This window comes from Octodon degus, unplaced genomic scaffold, assembly GCF_000260255.1.
Source record: "Octodon degus isolate 3935 unplaced genomic scaffold, OctDeg1.0 scaffold00059, whole genome shotgun sequence".
Lineage (NCBI taxonomy): Eukaryota > Metazoa > Chordata > Mammalia > Rodentia > Octodontidae > Octodon > Octodon degus.
The window spans coordinates 13,565,217-13,590,961 of NW_004524635.1; the positions used below are offsets into that span (position 1 = coordinate 13,565,217).

The 25,745-nt window shown below is 37.6% G+C and overlaps 1 protein-coding gene and 1 pseudogene across 1 annotated transcript in view; one reads left to right on the forward strand and one right to left on the reverse strand.

Annotated features, from left to right (window-relative positions):
• The window catches only part of Dync1li1 (dynein cytoplasmic 1 light intermediate chain 1), a 60,758-nt gene that overhangs the window by 27,803 nt on the left and 7,210 nt on the right, over nucleotides 1-25,745 (reverse strand). The window contains exons 3-5 of the mRNA XM_004634230.2: nucleotides 8,561-8,677; nucleotides 7,104-7,334; nucleotides 4,984-5,153 (exon numbers count right to left, since the gene is read on the reverse strand). Coding sequence (XP_004634287.1) covers nucleotides 4,984-5,153; nucleotides 7,104-7,334; nucleotides 8,561-8,677 — 518 coding nt within the window. The remainder of the gene's footprint in view (nucleotides 1-4,983; nucleotides 5,154-7,103; nucleotides 7,335-8,560; nucleotides 8,678-25,745) is intronic.
• On the forward strand, nucleotides 3,343-3,969 carry LOC105742550 (annotated as a pseudogene).

Here is a 25,745-nt window from a genome sequence, read left to right on the forward strand (position 1 = left end):
ATATAGTATTTATATTTTTTGTGGCACTAGGAATTGAACTCATGACCCCATGCTTGCCAGGCTGGTGCTGTGCCACTGAGTTATATCCCTGGCCTATGTTCTGATATTTTATTCTATGACTTACAAGCAGTAAAGATATACTGCTACTGAGAAGACTGGAGATGTAGCTCAACAGTAATCCCAGCACAAAAAGGCTGAGGCAAGAGGATCACTGCAAGTCTGAGGCCAGCCGAGGCTACAAAGTGAGTTCAAATCCAACCTGAACTGCACAGCAAAACCTTGTTTCAAAAAGACAAAAACAGAAGAAGTATATAGTAAAAGATCTAAATTAATTTTGAAAGTGATGAGCACTTTTTTTTAGGTCAATGGGAAATAATTTTAATAAAAGAACTGTACATTTTCTTCTCCCATATTTTACTTTGAATTAGGAAATGATACTGTAATCCATTTTACTATAAGTAAAATATTACAAAATATTTCCATGAAAATATTAAAAATAACTCAAGCACAAAAAAGATGAAACTTTCTGAGAAATCTCTATTCCAGGGCCCACAGCACACAAGAAGAGTCAAAATGCATAAGTAAGATGAACCTGGTCATAAATTTCCGAACAACTGGAAAAGGGGAAGAAATGGGAAGAAAACAGCAGCAGGAAGAGAACGGATGTTAGCAGCACTGCTTCAGGGACCACTCTTCCAGAAGCAATACCCCTCTCAGGTGCAGGAAATTCCAAACAAGGCTAAGCTCTAAATATTCCTCAAACAGGGGCCGGGGAGATGGCTCAGTGGAATAAGCGCTTCCCTGGCAAGTGCAAGGGTCTGAGTTCAATCCCCAGTTCTGCCCAAAAAAGAAATAAAATAAAATAAAATATTCCTCGAACACCACACCCTGACAGTGGAAGTGGCTCTTTCACTAGTCTTACTACACGGGTCTTGCTCCCATCAGCTGCTGGAACACAAGCCTGTTTTGCCACCAACAGCTGTCACAGCAGGCTTTCCATCTCCTTCATGAAAGGGGGCTGCTATGGCAACAGGAACAGCAGAATCATCCTCTGACTTTCTTTAGGGAGCAGCAGGGGCCTCTTTATTTTCCCGACGTACCTTCAGTGCAGTGGGCACAAATCAAGTAACTCTGCCTTGGGATTGGTGAATTGTAGCTTGGCACTGATGGTCACTATGGCTTTTTTCTCAATGGTGGCTGCACTCATGTCATCCGCCTTGGGGTGCTGAATCAAGTTGGGGGGAACACTCAGCATCCCTGGGTTCAGCAGGGAAGCTGGCAGAAAAAGCCCAGGAAGGGCAGGTCCGCCGGGAGGAAGCTGAGGTGCGCACAGGTCTGGAGGCACTGGGGGAGGTAGCCTGGGTGGGAGGGCCCTGTGGAGGGGGGCCAGGAGGCATCCCTAGAGGAGGGTCAGGGGGTTGACCTGATTGTGGTCCTGGGGGCACAAGTTGGGAGAGGCTGAGTCCTAGCATTCCAGGTGGCAAGAATGGAGGGGTGCCGGGAGGTAGGCCAGGAGGGAGGCCTGTGGGTGGTCCTGGAGGGCACAGAGGCGGGGTGGGTGGGGACCCAAAAGAGGTCCTCGCATGGGCGGAGCCTGAATCTGAGGAGGAGGATTGGACTGTGGGGGCACCTGCTGCTGGGAGGAAGCTGAGGCTGCACCCTCGTGAGCCTTCTTTGGGCTGCTTCCGTGACTGTTTCTCTGCTTCAGAATCCTCTGAATCCTCATCATCATCATCTGAAAATTCCTCCACTTCACGACCTTCCTCAGGGATTTCACAGCATCATGGCTTGAAGAGGCGTCAGTTCCTTCACGTTCTTTTTCTTGATTTCCCAGGCATATCTGCAAACAGCACACTCAGACCTGACTTCTTTTCCTCGGTGTTGTCTAGCTCATTATCGTCTAGGTGCATAAACCCGTCCCCATCACTTTCTTCATCTGACCTATCACTGTCATCAGTGCTGTCATCATGCTTGTTCTGATCCACGTCCTCAGGGTAGCCGTCATCTTCACTGGTGCTGGAAACATCATCATCATTACTGTGCTGTGCAAGATCAGGGCTCTATAACATGTCTTCATCTCACCTATGAGGAGGAAGATGAGAAGCAAAGCCCACTTTCTCAGCCCTACATCTGTAAGAGCTGGGGAGGTGGACCAGGTGGAGGACCTGGAGGTTTCATGCCAGGGAGGAAACCTGGAACACCGTGTCCAAGAAAAGGATGGAAACTATTCGAGATGGAGGTCCATAGCCTGGGGTCTTCTTTAGGATGGAGGGTGGCTGGGCACCAGAAGTGCAATGTCCTGGATTAAGATGTTGAAAGGAGCATGTGGCATATCTGGCAAAGGAATACTCTACTTCTACATGCTGAGCATTCTTGACAGCAACACAAGTACTGGCTAAGTTGAGCCCTTTTCTGTTTGTATTCTACTTCTAGCTTTCTCAATTCTTTATAAATATCCGGATTCTCTTTTTTATAAAGTCATAGGATACAAAGGTTTCCCGAAGCTTTTTATGTTTTTCAGTACTTTCTCATTAAACTGTGGTGGTTGTACTGGGTTAAACTCCATTTCATCCCACTTCTCCATGTCCCGGATGATCTGTTTGGGATCTTTCATCTTCAAAACTTCAGCTCGAATCATCACGCATTGTTTTTGTTTTTCAATTCTCTCTTCTGGATTTCCTTTCAAGCTTGGTCCGTAGGGTTCATAAATTTTCCACTCTTGGTAGATGATGTTGATCTCCGCCCCAGATTGATAATCTACAATGATTCACTTATTCTTAGGAAAAAAAACCCCAACTCACTTCTGCTGGGATCCTAGAACTTCTAGGGGTGTGGAGGGGACGATTCCCAGCCTCCTTTCCTCTGCAGGGGCCTTCACCTCTGTTTCTCAGTCAAACACCCCATCTCTGCCATCTGAAATTTCAGCACTTCTTAATAAATACAAAGCATTGATAATTTCACATCACCTTTAAATAGTAGAGGCTAAAAGGTTTCTTAAAAGTTAAGTATACCCCACATCACATTCCATGCTAGGGAGACTGAAAACAGGAGGATCACTACGAGTTGGAGGTGTATGGTAAGACCCTTTACCAAATACATAAAAAAAAAAAAAAAAAAGTTTAAGTACACACTCTTCTCCACTCTTAGGGAATGATAATGTAGTGTTAAACAATTTTATTCTATAAAACTTAAACTATCAAAAAACCCACAAAAAACTTAAACTATCATTTCATGTGTAACTATTTCTAAGCTGACTGTACAATGAAGAGTAACTGAAATTAGGAAAATGAGATTCACAAAATACGAGTATTTGAAATAAAATATCCTTTCAAAGGAACTATGATGGGGAGCGCCTTGGACTTCCAGCTACTATCACGTGTTGTGTGTGGCTATGGCTTGCTTGGCTGCTGCTCGCTCCCAGCTGACCAAGACAGGCTTATCTGTATGTACCCTGCTTATTTAAATAAGAAAACCATCACAGAGGGGAAGTGGATCCTGATAGGTAAGGCTGTCAAACATCCTACAGCTACCGAGATTCAAGATGGATGCTCAGCAGTTAGACTTAAAGCAGTTATTAAGAAAAATAAGATGTACTCTAGGGAATGGAATCGTGACATTCAATACAGGGGCAGAGTCTAAGTCTAGCTGAAACAAGAAGATGGCAGCCTTTGTCTGGGGGAATTTCCATCACATAAGTCAGTAATGTATGTAGCAGAAATGATACCTAAGTGAAAATCCAGGACACAGAAAATGAGGTGGTGACCCAAATCTCTTCAGCAAGGAGAGGGAAGTAAAAAAGGAAAAGGAAAGAAGAAAAAGCCATCAGCTGTGAGCATCAAGGGTGCAACTCCTCTTCAGGGACATGGTGGAGGCATCTTTGTCACTTTTCGTTTGCATCAATTGCCTGATCTACACATTTGTGCCATCTTCATCATCAGAGTAGACCGTAAAATGAGTCCATCACAGTAGACCACAGTGGAAATTTACAACTAGCTTTTATGAGGTATAAAAGAAAAAATATTTCTTTCAGAAGAGTTTTTATAGAAAAGTATTTTTAAATGGACAATGGGCTTCCAGAAGTTATTGAAAATCTATCTGTCCTCTGTGTAAGTCATGTATTTCAGATAAATAAGTTTAGTAAGATTTGAAATACACATTTAGGTCACCTTTTAATTAAAATTTCACTTATTTATTTTTTAAAATATATTCTGCTATTTATTACATTTATTTATTGTGTGTGTGTGTGTGTGTGTGTGTGTGTGTGGCCAGCTCAGCCCACCAGGGGGCGTGGCTGGCTGCCATGTGGTGCTGGGAGATCTAACCGTGGTCCCTGTGCTTCTGTCAAGCTTGTTCCAAGCAGGTGCTTTAGACCGCTGAGCCATCTCTCCAGCCCAATTAAAATTTTAAACTGCAAAAAAAACCCCTATGATTAAGCTCATAAAAGCTGGCAGCCATAAAACATAGATCAAGATGAAAAGATTCATCCTGTTCCCAAAAGAGGAGTCTTCTGTATAAGTAAAAAGCTAGATTTGAGAAAACAACCCTTCATCACAGACAAAAGACATAACTGGACAAAAGCAGGCCTGCAGTTTTGTATGCATCCCAATGTGGAATGGGTGAGCACTGATCTTTAAGACTTAAGAGTGGGATGGAGGGATTAGCAGTAATGTAGCATGGTGGGTTGGGTGGCATCCAGAGGCAGAATAATTACTTTGTACTCTCCTTCCCTGCATACAGGGCACCAGAATTTTGTGGGGTGTGGGGATCAGGGATAAAAGACATACTACAAAGTGAGTTCAAGGCCAGCCTGAAATTCATAGTGAGACGCTGTCTCAAAAAGACAACAACAACAACAAATAAGAAAATATCTAGGAAAACTAATGTAACTCCAAAATAAAACAAACAAAAAAAACCCCTAGAAAACAAAATAGTTGTTCAGCCTTGGCAAACACAAGCAGCAAAATCTGAAGGAAGCAAACTAACCTTTGTGCAAACTACTATTATTGGAATGCCCAGGTTATGTGTAAGTGTATCTGCACCCAGTGGTAAAACTACACTGTCATCTTTGTCTTCCTGTGATGTGGTGCTTCTTCTCTGAGGAGAAGCTGGGAATTCTTCTCCTGGCTCCACATATTCTTGGAAGTCTCTAATCACTGAAAATCAAAGTAAACGCAGTTTAGTAACTGGTTTATTTTAGCAGGTAAACTATTCCTGCCACAGTCTACAAACATGTTTCACTCAAGTTCATACACAGTCTTATGTAAGGCACAAAAAAGGTTTTGAGAAATCTATTTCAAAAGAATATACAAACATTGAACCCACAATAATAATTCTGAGGCATGCTACTGCATTGATGGCTCCAGGTGTGTGGTACTATGGAGGTCTCTATAAAAGACTTTGGGTAAGTCTAATATTTGGCTCTTTACCTTTTCTGAAAGAAAGGCATAGAAAGGATGAAGAAAAATAAATGTGGAAGAAAAAAGATCTCACAATTTAAAACATGGAGCTAGATTGTTTTCTAATATTAACTTCTTTTCTCCAAGTTCTTTATTTGGGTCTCCTTTTACTTAGGCTCAGTCTTGGGAGCATATTCATTCTTTAAGCCTCAAACATTAATGAGCGATTAAACTTTTAGAAGTCTCTTTGAAGATTGTTAAAACAATCATTTAAAAAGTTTGACTCTAATTCTATGAATTTTCAAGGACACAATAAGTGATGTACACATATGGGAATTTCCATTATAAGACTTTTTCATGTTTAAAAGTAAAACAAAAAAAATCTTCAAATGAATTAGCCACTGCACAAAATTATAGTAATACGGGCTGGCCAGATAGCTCAGTGGATTAAAGCACCTGCTTAGGCAGATTCAGGGGCTGGGGTTCGATCACCAGCATGCCATGCCGGCCCCACTCCCAGGGCGTGCTGAGATAGGCAAATGAGACTGGGTGTGGCGGCGCATCCCTGTAATCCTAGCACTTGGGAGGCTGAAAAACAGGAGGATCAATACAAGTCCGATATGTGTAGTGAGACCCTGTAGACCTTGTACTAAATACGTTAAAAAAAAAAAAAAATCCAAAATTAAAGTGTTACACAAGGAAGCGTGCCACAGAGCCATAAAACACTGGAGTTTTCAAAGAATATTTAATGCTACAGGAAAACTATAACATTAAAAAAGACTGTCAGGGTTCAGGGGATAGCTCAGTTGGAGAGGACTTACCTGATATGCACAAGGCCCTAGGTTCAATCTCTAGCACCAACAACAACAAAAAAAGGGAGGGTGTGTGTGTTTGTATTTCTGCCAAATTCCTAGCTGTACTAAACTGATGCTGCTGGTCTAGGGAGCCACACCTTGAGAACCACTACTCTAACATAAAATTAGATTAAAAAAAAAAAAGGAAAAACAAAACAAAACTCCACAGGCAATGCTTACCAGGGAAAAGAAAGTACAGATTCAAAGTATTTAAACAAACAAACAAAAAGAAGATTTAAACATTTTTCAATGATTATCTTCAATTTTTATTATTTCCTGTAGCTTGTCAATTTCCCCTAACAATTATAAGTTACCAGTAACAAAGCATTTCATTCAAGTATTGTCTCAGGCAAAGTATAACCCTAGCAAATAAATAAAATGTCATTTGTTTACAATCTATCAAAAATAATCCTGTATCACTTTTTCTAATTTTCATGAAAATTCCTAATATGCAAAACATGTACTTTGTAAATAAAAGCACCTTAACATTTTTTTATGTTGTTAACCGTATCTTCAGACATATTTCATTTGACAAAGTTGGTAACAATTACTAATCAGGAAATAAAAATGCTAAAAATGAGCAGTTGAAGATTCAAATTTTTCTCACCCTGAAATATTACTTTTCAAAATGAATACACACAACCTTTTAGAAAGAAAAGGTACCTATACCAGAGTTTATCATTATGTATGTTTCCAACTTAAAACTAGCATATTATTCAAACTGAACTTCAAAAACACTAGTCACATTGTTTCCTTTATCAAATTTATTCAAAGAAAAAATTCCTAATGATTTTTATAATCAGCTATGACATTAGGTATTTTAAATCTGTATTTATATTTTTAGGTTACTTACACTTTTGTTCCATTTCTTTCATTTCTTCAGGAGGAATTTTCAGTTTGTCAACATGTTCTCTAACAACACTTGCCCATTTCTGTAAAGAATCCAAAGCAGTCCAAGGCTTTGACATATCAACAACCAGCATAACTAGAGTGTCCTTCAGAGAAATGGCATCCAGGGAAAATTTAAGGAGCCCTTTATGATACAGGTCTCCATCTAAGATCCATACATTACATCTTGTTTGATCTGTAACAGACAAAAGTTACCAAGGCAATAGGATAAAGTCATCTCATTGTCCAACTAACAATACTACTTGGTATTTCAGGCCATTTCCACAAGAAAGCTCTACTAGCTTTGGTACAGTTCAAGTACTTAGGTTACATCTCCCAATTTAGTAAAGACCTAAAGTGATATGATGAGCAATCAGAATAGAGTATTCTTTACTTTATATTTATTTTCTGTTGTTGTCCTTGTTTTCTTTGAAGCAGTATCTCTTTATGGATAGCTCTGAATTCATTATGTAGCCCAGGGAGGCCTCAAACTCAGCAATCTTGATGCTTCAGCCTCTCAAGTGCTATGATTACAGTGTGCCACTGTTTCCAGCTCTCTACTTCAGATTTTTTAATCCAAAGATAAAAAGACTATATAACATGTTTATCTTTTTTCCATCAGCAGGGAGAACTCTGCATACTCAAGATATTATAGACCAAAATGAGAAGTTTAGTGGTGTATAGAAGAAAAAAATGGCTTATCAGATGAAAATATCTGGACAATAGGTTATATTATTAGAAAATGAGGGTGAGAAAAGGAATCAGTAAATTACTATCCGAGGAAAGAGAAATTGAAAATTAAGATTCTTCAAGAAGGTCAGTATTGGGGCTGGTGAGATGGCTCAGTGGTCTAAAGCACCTACTGAGAACAAGCTTAGCAAAGCACAGGGACCGCGGTTCAATCACCCAGCACCACATGCCAGCCAGCCCCGCCCCCGGGTGGGCTGAGCTGGCCACACACACACAAAATAAATAAAATAAATAAATAAACAAATTTAAAAAAAAAGGTCAGTATTTGCATAAGAATTATCACTACATGAATCCCAATCCCAAATCAATGAAAGTGTACCTAAATATAACTATTTATTGAAGAGTATGAGATTGCAGAACATCTAGTAAAAAATGGCACTCTAGGAGCCGGTGAGATAGCTCTGTGGTCTGCACAAGGACCCCAGTTCGATCCCTGGTACCACATGCCAGTGCTGGCCCCATTCCAAGCCAGCTACTGAAATCAGGTGTGGTGGCGCATGTCTATAACCCCAGCACTGGGAAGGCTAAAACAGGAGGATCACTACGAGTTCCAGCTGCATAGTAAGACCTTGTACCAAATAAATAAAGTAAAAAAATTTTTAAAATGGCACTAAGTAAAGGGTAAACAGAAATTCACCTTAGAACAGACTTCAGAAAACATGAGACACTCACCATCCCTGTCTTCGTCATGTACATTTAAGTACAAATATTCCAATCCTCTTCCTTTCTTATACTCTTCTATTCCTTGAATTTTTCTTATTAAGCTTGTTTTTCCAGCTCCATCTTCACCTAGGTACATAAAAAAAGAGTTTAAATTATAACCTGGAATAGTGGCATTTATATAATCACAACAGTTGGAAGGTTAAAACCAGAGAACCCAACTTTGAGACCCTGATTCAAGATAAAAAGTAAAAAGTGCTGGATATGTAGCTTGGTGGTAGAACACCCTAGGGTTCAATCCCCAGTAATGCAAAATGAATGAATAAATGAAATGTTTTTAATTATAACATGGATAATTTCAGAATTCCTTCCAGTACCATATAAAAACAAGCTAGAACTAGCTTCAACCATACAGATAATTTGATGGAAGATAACTGAAGAAGATAACAGAATCAAAAAGTAAGCCACTCTCACTACCAAGAGTCTCTTCTAGAGACTCTTGCACACTCCTGTTGTTAAGTTTTGCTCTATCCTGTTACAAATGGCTTCCTTGATGGGTAATTTTCAGAGAATGAGGAGATAAAGTAGGGTACAGAAACTTCAGAAAGCACTCAGTTTATGGCATCTCCATTTCATCTATAACCAAAAAGCCTCTCCCTCTTGGCCCTCTGGCAGGAAACTCTCAGATAAAAAGTCATCACTGGCCTGCATCTACCATGGAGGGTGGGAAGTACATCCAGACTAACTGGAATAGGAAACTATAACCTTTACAAGAACCATGAAGCCATAAAAATGTGTAGCATGAGGGAGGGGACACATTGGGGATACTACGGCAAGAAAAAGGGTAGAACAAATGTAGAAAGAACAAAATTTTAAAAATGGACTGAAAAGGTAATAACAGAATGAAATAATGTGATTTAAACTTTACATAAGTGAAAAAAGTTTAAAACGATGGTAGTTATTATATATTCTGGTTAGAGTTTTGTAAATAGTGTGAATATTTAAAGGTTACATGTTATAGTCACACAGACATAGGAGAATTTAAAAATTACTTTCATGTTAACCTAAAATACGTATATTTTATAGGTCTTCTGAATTACCACCTTTACCTGAATGCTACCACAAGACTATAGTGCCCATTTTGAGTAGACGCTTTTCCCCCCCTGTATTTTAGGGAAGGGTCTAGGGGGTATTCAGGGTCTCACTACTAGATTGGACTTGTAGTGATCTGCCTGTTTATAGCCTCCCAAGAGCTGGGATTACAGGCATGCACCACCACACCCAGTCTCAATCGCAGTCTCAGCCTGCCCTGGGGGTGGGGCTGTCACGGCAGGTATAGTACCCATTTTGTATCGGTGTTTATAAGTATGTTGGTGCCAAATGATGGCATAAGTGATCCATTTAGAACAGAGAAGAAATGCACATACAGGCATGCTAAACTAAACAGTGTTCCACAGCATCTAGCATTATATTCAATCACAGTGGCAAGACTAGGTCTTTTCAATGAACCATTTTCTAACACTTTGTAACAATTCATGTAAACATACATTGGCAGCAAAACAAACAAACAAAAAAAGTAATACAACCAGCAGGAACCAAATCATTATGTTAAGGAGCTATTCTCACCCCCCCATCTTAGCATTACTTGCCACAGCTAAGATAAGAAATCAAGATATGACTGTATAAATAAACTGAGACAGACACAATGCAATGTTAGAATCATACAAGGAAGCCCAGTCATTTGCAATAGCATGGATGAACACAGAAGATATTATAAGTGAAATAAGCCAGCCATAAAAAGACAAGTATCACGCAATCTCATTTATATGTAGAATCTAAAGAAATTGATCCTGTACAATAAAAACTACAATAATGGTTCTTGAGGGCTGGAGTGGTGATAGAAGAAATGTTGGTCAAAGGTTACAAAATTTCAGCTAGATAGGAGGAATAAGTTCCCAAGATCTATCGTATAACATGGTGACCATAGTTAATAATATATTGTATTCTGAAAAATGTCAAGAGATAGATTTTAAGCATTGTTACCACAAAATGACAACTATGTCAGGTAATAAACACATAATGAGCTTGATTTAGTTGTTTCATAATGTACATACCTTCCAAAATGTTAGAGTGCACACACACACACGCACCTCCCTCTTCTAAATAGTTAAAAATAATAAAAAGAGCATAGGCTGAGAATGGGGAAATGCAGCTCAATGGAAGAGTATTTGCCAAGTATTCACAGGGTTCTGGTTTCTATCACCAGCACTGAAAAAACAAAAACAAAACAAACCAAAAAAGTAGTAATATCTATGTAAATGACAATGTTACCACGATGCTCCATCACATTTAAAATGAAAATTAGACTCTAATAATGGGAAAATCTTAAATTATTTAGGTGTTTATTGATGTGCCTTAAAAAGGACTTATATAACTACTTATTCTTGTAATCACAGAAAAGTATTCCAAGAAAATCTTCCCATGCATATCATGCTGTTATAATTGAAATATAAATAAATGTTTAATATCATCTTGCAAACTGTATATAGGTGTGTGTAAGACATAGAAAGAAAAATGTATTGGGCAAGAATAATCAGAAAAGGATTATTGAAAGAAATGAATAAGAGAGAAGATCTAAACATGTACCTCAAAATTACAATGTCTAGTTATAAAATGTTCAAATTACTAGCTGTTTTCCACTTTTATTAACAATATTTCTTAATGGAAAATGGAAAGGGTGAGCTGAATAGTATGTGTGAGGAGTTTGATCAACTGGATAATTTGGGATGAATCAATTTGTCTTCTCCAAACCTTTCACGTTATAAAATAAGAATGATGAAATTATTGTTTTATAAATAAATAAAACCATCAAAAAAAGAGAAAAAAAAGTAAAATGAAAATTAGAATAAGTACTTGCCTGGCAAGCTCAAGGTCCTGAGTTCAATCCTGGTATTATAAAAACAAAAAAAAACAAACCCCCCCAAAAAACAAAACACACATACACACACACACACACACACAAAACCTAAAATGAAAATTAAATTAGCCAATGAAAAACAAACTATCTCTAAACTATGAAAACCAACCCAGATGTTTAATTTCAGCAAAATGTTATTTGTTATACCAAGGTCACAAATTTTAATTTGACCAATTCTATAGTTTTATGGCTTTCAATTTATAACTTGTTTTGTTATTTGAGAATAAGCAAAAAATCTTACCTAGTCACCTCAGCAGGCTTATTAAAAGTAAAAAGTAAACTGATCTATCACCTCACCATTAGACCTTACTAATAAAAATAATGTAAAGCAACAAATAATAGTGCATGCCTACAATCCTACTACTTGGGAATTGAGACAGGAGGATTATAAATTCCGTATCAGCCTAGAAAATACATGAAGGCACTGCCTAAAAGGAAAAAAAAAATTGGCTTTACTCTTATGATTACTTTCCTTGAAAGATGTCCTCTAAGTTAAAATAATACCAAATGAATTTTTACTATTTCCTAGAAACAATATTAGATACCACAGTAACCACACCTTATAATAGAAACTTAAAGCAACAATGTTCAGTATTTTTAAAGCTTACTGGCAGTAGTCATGTAGTTATATTTATCCTGACCAAGAAATTACTATGTATCTCTAATTTATTCTAAGTGTTAGAAAGTAAAAGGATATAGCCCAACTGAACCATTCAAAATATCATGTTTGGGGGACCACCCACGCGGGGCCCCCTTCTGTCCCTCTCTTGGACAGGAGCTTTCTTTCCCCCAATGAATATATTCTGCATATATATATATATATATATATATATATATATAGTTGTATATAGTGTATATAGTTTACTCATTCAAGTTAAAAAAATATCTTTATAAGGATCAGAAAATCTCAGGGTTTTGCCGGATAGCTCAGTTGTTTAAAGTGCCACTTGGGCAAATGCAATCAGGTGCATAGGACTGCAGTTCAATTCCCAGCTCCAAAAGCTGCACCAGACATGCCCTTAAGGCAGCCTGAAGTAGCCAAAAAACCAAACAAACAAAAAAACCAAGCAAACAAAACAAAAAAAAACTTTCTCAAATTTTGGGGCTGGCCAAATAGCTCAGCAGATTAAAGTGCCTACAAGCAGGTGCAGGGTCCAGAGGTTTGATCCCCAAGCCTGTCGTGCTGGCCCTGTGCCGGGGTGTGCTGAGATGGCAATTGAGACTGGGCATGGTAGTGTGCACCTGTAATCCCATCTCTTGGGTGGCTGTAAACAAGTGGATCACTACGAGCCCAATCTAGTAGTGAGACTCTGAACACCCTGTAGACCTTTCCCTAAAATACAAAGAAAACAAACAAACAAAAAAGTTATAATAATAAAAGAAAATCTTTTTCTTTTTATTCCTACTTGTTTGTTAATATTTTTATTCCTACTTGTTTGTTAATATTTCAAAAATTTAATTGTGAAAGCTTCTGACTGAAGATTTATACTTGTAGGAAATTTCAAGGATAAGGTAAAGAATAAAAAGTATGGCATTACCTAGATAGAGTTGGTAATTTGGTTATTTCTGATAGTGGTAATTATGAGTAGTTGTGTTGTTTTGTTTGGCTTTTTGAGATAAGGTCACTATATACATATATATATATATATTTATTTTCTTCAGTCTGGCCTTGAACTCTCTATGTAGCCCAGTCTAGCCTCTTAACTCACGGCAATCCTCCTGCTTCAGCTTCCTGAGTGCTGGGATTACAGATGTGCACTACAATTGGGCAGTTTTTGTAAAATAATAAACTGGTAGGCCAGCAGTGGTGGTTCACACCTATAATCCCAGCATTTGGGAGGCTGAGGTAGGAAGATCATCAGAAGTTTAAGGCCAGTCTGTGCTTCAAAAGTGAGTTAGTTCAAGGCCAGTCTGAACTGTATAGTGAGACCCTGTCTCTAAAAAAATGATCTTTTAGTTGATTCAATTTCCAACCTCAAGGTTTTACTCAACAGACTCAGAACAGATTTTGAATGTGAATTTAAGATATCAAAAATACTGTTAATCCTACTTGTATAGGCTCACTATTTTAAGTTACTGCAGCCATCATTAGAATACAGTATTAGGTTTTACTAGATAACTCCAAGTGCAATAGCTCATCTCCATTTACTATGATACGAGTTTACTCATCTCAGTGAATGCTGTCATTAATTTAAGTGGATTAATAGTTCTCAATCATGTGTCAGAATCATGTTGGGGCTAGATAAAACAAATCCCTGGTCTCCACTTCCTGAGTTTCTGATTCAATAAAAGTATAGAGCAGGACCAGAAAATCGGCATTATCAACAAGCTCCTAGCAATACTAACGCGATTGGTCCAAGGGCCACAGTTTGAGGCATTTACTACACTGAGCCAAGCACTAGAAGTACAAAGTTTCATGTGTCAAAATTGCTGCCTTCCAGAAGCTCGTAAACTGTAAAGTGAAACAAGCAAAAGACAGTTGTAGACTTTGCATTAGGACCACATGTGAGATATGCACACTCAGGAAGCCAGCCCAGGAAGAAAGGCCTGCTTTTGTTTGGAAGTCAGAAAGGACTTTGCAGAGTCAGAAAAAACACTTCAGTCAAATTTGCAGGGTTAATGAATATGATGGAGAGTTAGTCATTCTTGAAGTACAGAAAGCATGTAAGGAGACCTGGAGGCAAAGAAGTGTTCTTTTAAAAGGGACAGATCATTTGAATGCATGAAATTCAGAATGTGAAGGGGTAAAGAAGCAGAAGGTGAACATACAGACGACTAGATGATGAAGGGCATCTTATGCCAGGCTGAGGTGGTTAGGCTTCATCCTCAAGATGATTGAGAGCCACTAACAAAGTTTAGGTATTTTAGACTGCCAAAATAAAAAGTAGAAGGCTAAGAGTAAGTTTAGGAGTAAAGAGACCATATAATAAATAGACTAACTATATAACAGATAATTATACTCCTAGAAATGAGGTAGGTCTCAAGTAAAGCATTAGTATAGGGTGAGGGAGAAGACAGCTACATTCAAAAGCTAATTTGGTTGAGAGAGAGCATTGAAAAGATACAGAAGCCAGAAGACATGGCCTTTCCATAGCCTCAGTAACCCCATTCTCCTCTACCATCAGCCCCCAAGGAGGCTGCTCCTAAATCTTGTGTGTAGGGTACTCTTTATGCCCACTATCTGTGCTACTCAGAGCTCCTTCCTCAGCTCTCCACATTTCTCATTTCATTTGTACTTACCAAACAATCTGTGATCCACACCCATGACTTCATTTCTACCTATGATCTGGTGACCCTTAGGTGTCCCTCCAGCCTCAGCCTCTCCTGAACTGCTGTGTACTGCTTCCTCCTCACCCAGAACTTGGTTTCTTTAGAAATTTACAAGGTACTTCAACTCTCTCATCTTCATTCAAGCATCACTTCCTTAGGCAAGCCTTCCCTGACTACTCCCAACAATTTTATTCCATACTGCTTTGTTTTCTTCCATTCAATTCGCTAGCATAATAAATACTTTACATAGCCTTTACCCAGGCATGTATGTTAGTCTGTTTTGTTCACTCTTGTATCCTAGAATATATCCAGAAAGTGTCTATGACAAAAGTGCCTATTTACTGTGCTCCTCTCATAGGCAAAAATCTATATTCTTAATCCATCTATGGAGCATTCAGTGGCAGATCTTACCTCAAATAACAGAAGTGTTAGCAATTCAGTTGTAGTCCAAAGTTAAAGAGTTTCACAAACCTCCAAATGAAATAAAATTTGCCTCCTTACCTTCTTTGGAGTATTTAAAACTTTATTGTGTATCAATAGCTCTGAAAAGCAAAAGTCTAGGAAACTAGTACAGAAATATGATGGAATTTCAAAAATGTTAGCACATTTCCAAATAATATAAACTTATGACTATGATAGCCCTTCCTTGCCCAAACCCTGGAAAATAGAATCATTAGTGGCTTCTACTTCTATCACACAACAGAAAGCAGCAGGGGATTCAAAGTGCCTGCCACGCACATCCTACCAATAACAATTACAACCACAACTGTAAGGAGGGATGGTTATTTCCTGTTTGGAGATGAGGGTCCTGGGGCTTAGCACAGTCCAAGCTAAGTACCTTATTCAAAATCACACATGTAGAAATGACAGAGCCAGGATCAGCATTTATATATATTTAAGCACAATTTTCCTAAAAATTAATGCACAGCTTTCTTTCAAGGCCCTTAAAACTTTATTTTTATTTATTTATTTTAAACACTTTTTGTACTATGACTCAATAAAGATAAAAAAGTTGTATCTGCTTCCTGGGGTCACTGCTATTTTCAATAGCAGAAAATAAAAATTCAAAAGGACAATATGGTTAAATAAATGTAGTATATCATGCAGTTTAAAATTTTTTTTCGTACCCTGTGGTTTCAAAATTTCTCACTTCTAATAACAAACCAGATGTGGTCACACTGAAAATAAAGTAGAGTTCATAAATACACAGTGTTTGGGAACTATAAGGTATTCTTTCTGAAATAAACTCTTACACACGAGAAATAGATGCCAAGGCCATAGTCACTAGGACTGGCAACAAGGCAATAATCCAAACTTCCTAAAAGAGGTGAAGCCAATCTCTAGAGCACAACTTCCCTTGGTTCTGATGGTCAAATGGGGCACAGTGAAAACATAACAACTTATACTCAAAAATATTCTAACTACCTAAAACAGTGGTCAGCACAGAAGGTTCTCCAAATGTTGGAAAAAACATTTTACTGAAACTAAATCTGACAGCAGAATTTCTATCATTCCTTCTTTCCCTCTGAACTGTCAACTTTAATAGATCTGCAAGCTAGATGAAAATTGACATTGATATTTTACATTTTTTTTTCAGAACCAGAGATTGAACTTGCAAGCTGAGCCATCTGCCCAGCTCCCTTTTAACACATATTTTAAGCTCATTCTTTTCCCTAAGTTTTAAGCTGCAATCACAAATGACTGTATTATGCAGGTTTTATTTTATGCATAAATACATTCTGACATGTTGTCCTGATGGGCAAATATAGATATATGAAAATAGGGCCATTTCATCAAAGTTCTAAATGAGGACAAAGACTCTGCACACAAAATCTTATCTTTTAATTACTATTGCCAGGAATCTTATGTAAAGTTTTTGCAAAGATGCAAATACAGGAGTACCCAATTATATAAGACAAACTTTAACGCACACGAAAAAATCAAATAAGCAAAAACACAATCATAACAGAGGACTAGAAACCCATCATCACCAAGAGAGAGCTCAACTAAGCAAAAAAATTGGCAAAGAAATAACAGAACTAAAGCAAACTTATGAAGAAACGGAATTAGCAGAACTTTACAAAGTGTTCCATTGAACAACATCAGAATACACATTCTTATCAGCTACATATGGGACATTCTCCAAAATAAGACCATATACTAGCCCATAGAACATGCTTAAATAAATGCAAAGGAATTGAAACTACCTCATGCATACTATCTGACCATAGTACAATGAAACTGGAAATTATTGGCAAAACAAACAGCAAGGGGCCAGGGAGATAGCTCAGTAGAATAAGTGGGGCCTGAGTTTAATCCCTGGTTCCACCAAAAAAAGAAAAGAAAAAAAAAAGACATGGCAGAAACTCCACAAACACATGGAAATCAACACCCTTCTGAACAATCAATGGGTCACAGATGAAATTAAAGAACAAATTAAAAAAGATTTGCAATCAAATGAAAATACAGATACAACTTAATTAGAACCTGTGAAATGCAATGAAAGCTGTCTTAGAGGTAAATTGTCACATCAGGAAAACAGAACAAGCCAAAATAAATAATTGTACTCTGCACCTCAAGCTCTTACAAAAAGAGCAAGTCAAGCCCAAAGCCCAACAAAAGGCAGAAAATTATAAAGATCACAGCAGAAAACAAAGAAAATACAAAAAAATAATGAATCAGAGTTGGTTCTTGTACGAATAATTAAAATTGATAACCCTCTAGCCAGTCTTATCAAGAAAAGTCAAGAAAAATTTGAATTCATGCAATAAGGAATGAAAAGGACAAAAATCATTACAGACTCTATAGAAATACAGCAGATTATCAATACTCACTATGAAAATCTTTACCCTGAAGAAATGGACAGATTCCTAGATACAGACAAATTACCAAAGCTGAATCAAGAAGATATAAAAATTCTGAATAACCTAGTATCAGTCAATGAAATTGAAAATGTAATAAAAACCTATCAAGTAAGAAAAGCTCACGTCCTGATGGCTTCACAGCTCAATTCTACAATATAATGCAAATTCTTCTCAAACTCGTCAATGAATCAGAAAGAAAAACAATTGTTCCAAACTCATTCCTGTAGGCAAGTATTATCTTGATACCAGAACCAAAGAATCAACCAAAAATGAGAACTACAGACCAATCTCCCTAATGAACATAGATGCAGAAATGCTCAATAAAATACTAGCAAGCAGAATGCAGCAAATTATCTAGAAGATTATACATCATAAGCAAGTGAGGTTCATCCAAGGAATATAGGGATGGTTCAATATACACATATTTATTTATTTCTTTTTTATACATATTTATAAATGTAAAACACATCAACAGAGCCAAAGACAAAAATCACACGATCATCTCAACAGATGCAGAAAAAGCTTTTGACAAAGCCCAACAATCATTCAAATTATGACAAATTAACAGCTAACATCATACTAAATGAATAAAAACTGAAAGCTTTTACTTTAAAATCAGGAACAAGACAAGGATGTATACTGTCACCACTCCTATTCAATAGAGTTTCAGAACCATTAGCCTGAGCTATTAGACAAGTGAAAAGTACATAAGGAACAATGACTGGAAAGGAAAAAGTGAAATTATTACTTGCAGATGATATATTATACATAGAAGACCCCAAAAACCTCACCAAGAGATTTGTAGATTTAATAACCAAATTCAGTAGCATAACTGGATACAAAGTCAACACTCATAAATCAATAGTATTTCTGTATACAAACAATGGACACACCGAGATATAAATCAGAGACATCACACCTTTCATAACAGCATCCAAAGAAATGCCTAGAGATCAATCTCACAAAAGAAGTAAAAGATTTATACAGTGAAAGCTATAGTACTCTGAAAAAAGTTTAAGAGGATTCCAGAAAATAGAAAGATATTCCTTGCTCCTGGATAGGAAGAACCAACATTGTGAACACAAAACGCAACTAAAGACACTCAAAAAGACTTACAGAATGCTTTAGAAAAAGGCAAGAACAGGGGCCCAGGGAAATAACTCAGTAGAATAAGCGCTTGCCTGGCAAGCACAGGGTCCCTGAGTTCAATCCCTGGTGGGGAGGTGGGGGGAGGCAAGAACAATACGGAGTTAGAGTATCAAAGCAAAGGGAATGGCAATGTCTTAAAGAAAAAAATCATTTATTTATTTATTTGGTACAGGGTTTCACTATGCAGCTCAGACTTGTAGTGATCCTCCTGTCTCAGCCTCCCCTGCACTGCAATTACAAGCATATGCCAGCATACATTGTTTTGGTGGCCTGCTTGGCCACAAAAGAAGTAAAGTCTGGCACAACCTGCCGTACTAGAAATTGAATCCGGGTCTTTGCGCTTGCCAGGCAGGCATTTAGACCACTGAGCTATTTCCCTAGTCCAATGTCTTTTACTATAATAAATTTAACTTTTTAAATGACATTTTAAAAAACACCACATAAGTCACTCTAAGGCAAGTATTAAGGTCCAAGCACTTAACAGAACTAATTCAACTTTACCATAAAGCAAACATGGACATGAAAATTCTCTCAGTTCAAATCTGAAAAACCAAATTGATTATAAAATAAAATATCAAAATCCATACAAAGTGGTCAAAATTGTATGAAGTTGTGCTCATAATACTCTTATTTTCCAGACAGACCACCAATTCAACAATTAGTTGGACAAGTAAATGTACAACAAATCTGGGTATAATGCCCAGAAACTTTATAATTACAGTTTAACAGATTAACAATGTGAAGACATAGAAGATATGGATTCTAACTGCACTGTGGTCATCATTAGCTGTGTGAATTTGGGTGAGGCAATTAACTTCATTTGCTTCCTGGCTTCTAAATGGTCATCAGTCTATCTGTATGGTGACAGATTAAAGTTACCATTCATTACTTCTTTTGCTTTTTGCTGAATCAGGGAGTAAATCTAGGAGTACTCTACCACTGAGTTATAGCTCCAGCCCTTTTTTTATTTTTTGAGACAGGGTTTCACTGACTTGCCTTGGGTGACTGAATTTGCAGTCCTCCTGCCTCAGCCTCCTGAGCAGATGGGATTATAAACAGGCATCACCATTTTGAGTTCATTCATTAATCCTTGATACACTAGAAATAAAACTCATGTATGAAACACCGGCAGTGCTTTAAAAATTTAGATAATCTGAAAATGTGAATTAGGTAGAAATGAATAGTCAAAACAGAACAATTAAGAATCTATAATATCTTAATGATAACTGCTATCCTGAATTCTTCAAAATACAATATATGGGGGGGGGGTAAAAAAGGGTCTCACCATTCTTCTGTCTCAGCCTCCCAAGTGCTGGGATTATTGGCATTTACCACCACACCCAGCTAGTATGCCACTGTTTTATTTATTTATTCTTTCTGGTACTGGGAATCAAAAGCAGGACATTGGGCTTGCCAGGCAGCCACAGTGCCACTGAGCTCTATCAACAGACCGTATGTCATTGTTTGAAGTATTTTACAAACATCATTGCATATAATCTTTGCAATACTCCTAAAAAACAAATAGTACTATCTGAAAGATGAAGCATCTTAATATTAAAGTGCCTGTAAGCAGACACAGGAGCCAGGGGTTTGCTCCCTGGGCCTGCTGTGCTGGTCCTGCCTGCAGGGTATGCTGAGATGGCAAGTGAGACTGCACATGGTGTCGTGCACCTGTAACTCCAGCTCTTGTGAGGTTGTACACAGGCAGATCACTAAGAGTACGATCTAGTAGTGAGACCCTGAACACCCTGTAGACCATTCCCTAAAATTAAAAAAAAAAAAAAAAAAAAAAAAAAGAAGCATCTTACTAAAGAGTCAGGACTTGAATCTAGCCAGTATACCTGAATATTATACCACTGCTACCTTCTCATGCCTGGAGTTGCTTAAAATTATTTTCCTTCCAATCAAGATAAATATGGCTGACTACAAGTAAAATTTTTTATTTTTAATTATTTCTATGAACAGTTTAGTGTACCATGGAATGCAAAAGATTAAAACCATTAAGAAACTATCTTAATTGCTCAACTTTGAAAAATAATTAAAATAAATAAAACAGGACAGTAACTGGAAAAATAGTACCAGTATTACCACATTAAATAGCAAACCTATTGTCAACATTTTAAGGATGTGACAAATGCAATGCTAAATATTTTTAGACATTCCACACAATTTTATAATATCCCGTGTTTCACAAAACTAAAAGAAAAGCTTCAAAACCCATTTAAAAAAGGTAAAAGTACATATGCCAAGAGTTGCTAATTCACTTAAAAAATATCTTAGTTTTGACCCTTACATTCATCCTTAGGTAATTCTAATGAGCAATATTTCACAGATAATAAAGGTAGTACATAGAACTATATAAATTTTGGTTAAGTAAAACATTTGTTTTACTCTGAATCCTATCAATTTCCTAATTCTTTAAAAAGCTGATCAAGTAGTTTGCCAATATTAGGATGAGCAAATGTTAGATGTACTATATTGATATAACTTAACTAATATGTGAGAAATGACACCCTCAAGTGTATTTAGGTAGTATCTTTGAAACAAAAATGGTTTTTTGAATGTGATAAGAAATAGTCAGTGAATTTTTTTAAAAAATGAGCAGCACAGTTCCTTACTACTCATATTCTTCACTACCAAGAAATTAAGCCAAATTTTAGAAAACTACAATGTAAGAAAAGATTCAAGTTAAAAATATATTCATTTATAATATTTATAGTCTAAACTTATTAAGCAGCACTCTTCCTTTTCTTTCTCTTAGTTTCCTTTCCTGATGTAAGCTGAAACACCGTCCTCTTCTTCATCTGTATAGTCTGTGTGCCAGATATCTGCTTTCTCTGCAGAACTTTGATACCCACTTCCACACTACTGTTGACTACATCATGGTCCACAGTATCATGACAATAAAGACAAAGGGAATTGCAACCTATCATAGGTCTTGCTTGTCTTATCTCAGCAAGATACCAACATTATGACAGAAACATGTCCTAGTAATAAGTAAACAGGTATGCACACCTGTTTATATCCAAAATGTCAGGGGATACCTCTGCAGCAGAAAGACAAACCTAATCTTGAATGCTAGGTAAGCTTTGTAATGGTGCTCAAAATCATCTCTATAAACCAGTAAACATACTACGAATCACAGGATCAATACATGAATGGTCCTATCCCTATAGTTAGCCAAAATCCTACCTTTGGATTTCTGTTTTATGTATTTGGTATAGGGTCTCACTACACAGCTCAGATTCGTAATGATCCTCCTGTTTTCAGCCTCCCCAGTGCTGGGATTACAGGTGTGCACACCACGCTTGGACTTGGTCACTGGCTCAGCACACCCTGGGGGGCAGGGCCGAAGCAGCATGAGGGACCAGTCCTGTGCTTGCAAAAGCAGGTGCTTAGTCTGCTCAGCTATCTTACTGGCACTCTACCTTTAGATTTCATCAATTGGCAATCTACATTACATAGAAAAATAGAATTTAATTTTATTATTCTCTCACAAGCCACCAATATAAGAATTAAACATTCAGTTTAACTCAGCAATATTTACTAAACCAGTAGCTAATCCCAATGTTTAATAGTTCCTATACTATAGGAGGTCAAAATGCTATGAAAGAAATGGTTCTTGCCAAGCATGGTAGAACACACCTATAATCCCAGCAACCAAGAGGCTGAGGCAGGAGGTTTGCTGTATATTTGAGGCCAACCTGCTACATAGTAAGCTCAAAGCCAGCCTGATGCAAGACCCTGTGTCAAAACAAACCAAACCAAACCAAACCAAACCAAACCAAACCAAACCAAACCAAAATGGTTCTTTATCAACAATCATGGTATATATTCTACAATTAAATTATCTTCATGGGCCCAGGGAGATAGCTCAATAGAATAAGTGCTTGCCTGGTAAGTGTAAGGGCCTGAGTTCAATCTCTGGTTCCACCAAAAAAAAAAAAAAAAAAATCTTTAAGATACAATTTTTAGCATACAGTTAGGTTAAGATTAAGATAAAATAATGACAATTATGCTAGACAAACAGACTGTAGAAGAATAAAATGAAAACTATATGGCACTATATAAGGTTCTTCTTTTTTTTTTTAAATTCTTTTGGTACAAGTTTTCACTATGCAGTTCAACTCATAGTGATCTTCCTGTCTCAGCCTTTCCAGCACTGGAATTTAGGGTATGTGCCACCACATCCAGTTTTGGGCTAGAACAGTGCATCTGGGTTCCAGGGCCAGCACAGAATGCAGTATCAAACTCGGGGATCAAACTTTGGTCCTTGCGCTTGCCAGGTAGGTACTTAGACCACTGAGGTATCTCCCCAGCCAATTTTAAAGATATATACTTTTAACATAGCAACTCCACATCTAAGAATTTATCCCAAATGTCAACAGTAAATAGGTCAGAAATAAGGTACAGCAACCTGCCAGTGATAATTACAGTATAGCCCCACATATTATTAAGTTGATAAAGGGACAAGTTATACCTATTAATATAAAAAAATTCAGTTACATGAAGTTAAAAAAATCATTACAAAACAGTATACAGAAACAAACATATACATAAAAATGAGTATTGATTATCTCTAGGTGCTAGAACTGCGCATTACATTGTTTTTTTTTCTTTTTTTGGTAAGAAACACATATTACTTTTGTAGTTTTACTGAGCCATCTCCCTGGCCCCTTACTTTTGTAGTTTTAAACAGGATTTCCAATTTTTTTTCCCCTAGTGCTAGGGAACATAGAACCACACATAAGCTAAGAAACTGCTCTACCACTGAGTTATACCCCCTAGTCTAACACTTTTTTTTTTTTTTTTTTGGCAATGCCAGGTATCAAATCCAGGGCCTTGGCACTGCTCCCCCACCGAGCTACATCCCCAATCCCTGTGATTTGCAATTTAGAGAGTAATGTCTTTTTTTTTGTACAGGATCTCACTATGCAACTTGGACTCGTAGTGATCTTCCTGTTTTCAGCCTCCCCAGTGCTGGGATTACAGTTGTGTGCCACCAAGCCCAGACTTAGTTGCCTGGCTCAGCACCCCCAGGGGTAGGGCTGGTATGGCATGTGGTACCAGGGATCAAACCCCAGTCCTTTTGCCTGCCTAATGTATTTTATTTCTCATGAAAAAAAATCTGTTTATAGATGAGAATATTAAACTGTCTATAATCCTACAGTTTCTAAAGACAAGAAGGAGCTGACTCTTAGACCTTGTCCCTCTAAGGTTAAGACCCCTAAGGGGCTTGCAGGTTAGCTCAGTTGTTTAAGCGCCTGCACAAGCAAACACAGTCAGGCGCAGGGGACCTCAGTTCGATCCCCAGCTCCAGATGCCTTTTGCGACCCACAATTGAGGCAACCTGAGCAAGCAAAAAAAAAAAAAAAAAAAAAAAACCTTCCATCACACCCCAACTGCCTCAGACCTTTTCAGCGTATATGAGACCCTTTTCACATGTGCCCTCAAACTAAACTGCTCTCCTTACCTACTTGAAAAATGCTACGCAGACACTATATTTCCCACAAAATCTTTCATGATCTATTTAGGGTTGTTTCATGCTGCTACACTTTAAGTCTTTCCCCACAGGAGTTTAAAAACTTCTAGAGGACAAGGACCGAGTCTTATTCCTGGGGAAATTTCCCCAGATGGCTAAGTCGTGTTTCATGCACAACACACTTTTAATAAATGTTTTATAAACATATGAATAAAGACATAATCTCTGAGGTCTTTCTGACAGTGATTGTCTTGATTTTACAAATAAAACAAGGCTCCAAAGGTTAGCCCAAGTTTATTCAGGGTGATAGGGCCCTCTTTTTGACTTTTTTCTAAGTGAAGATTCTTCAGTTTTGCATTTTCAAAGAGCTCTTCCTGATTTCACACCAGCTGAATAACCATTCTATCCATCTACATTTGTAATTCTTCTAGCTCTGTTATGTTTTTGACAGTACACTGAGGGGTGGGGGATAGTACATATACACCCCCCCTTAATTCTTCTTCTTCTTTTTTTTTTTTTTTGGCAGAATCAGGGATTGAACTCAGGCCCTTGAGCTTGCCAGGGAAGCGCTTATTCCACTGAGCCATCTCCCCAGCCCCTATACCCCTTAATTCTTAAGTTTATATTCAATTATATCTTTCTTGAAATAGCGATGATACTTTAAAAACTGATCATCTATCATCCAACACATTTATTGTGCTGTGGCAGTGTCAGCCAGAAAAGCACCCACAAGAGACCGAAGGTACAGGAACAAAAAGCCTTACAGTGAGCCAACGACCAAGGCCCTACTTCAAGTCAGGACTCAGATTGTTGGTCCTAGTTTGGACTTTACTTCCAAGTTCTATATTTTTAAAGTTTCCATGCTACCACATCACCTCATTACTTCATTTTCAGAAATTTTATAAGAATGTCACGCAACTGCCACAAGTTTTACATTTCCCAGACACTGCTGACCACCTACCAGTCATACGACAGTGTGGTTTAACATTTACCTTACTTCCCAATTTGTTTTAACTATTTGTTCTTATCTTTATGAGCTACATGGGAAAAGGTGAGGGAGTGAGTTTATCTACAGTTTAAGTGACTTTTAAAATGGAATTACAAAAGAAAATGGAGTCTCTTTCACCCCATCAACTGAGCACCTAATTTGTGTCAAATACCATATCCTACTAAGCAAAAACCTCTACCAAATGGCACCTGTGCTTAATGATAAAAGTCAGTGACCACAATAACCTAAATTAAGGACTCATAAACTTCAAGTTTTAGGTCCAAACTGGCCTACTTCTTGTTCTGTAAATAATGCTTTAGCAAAGCATAAATGCTGAATTCACTTATGTATTACTGTCTGTGTCTGTTTGGGGATAACAGTAGAATTGAGGAGATGCAACCAAGTCCATATGATTTCCAAAGTACTAGTTATGTGGCCCTATATAAAATTTGTTGACCCTGACCATT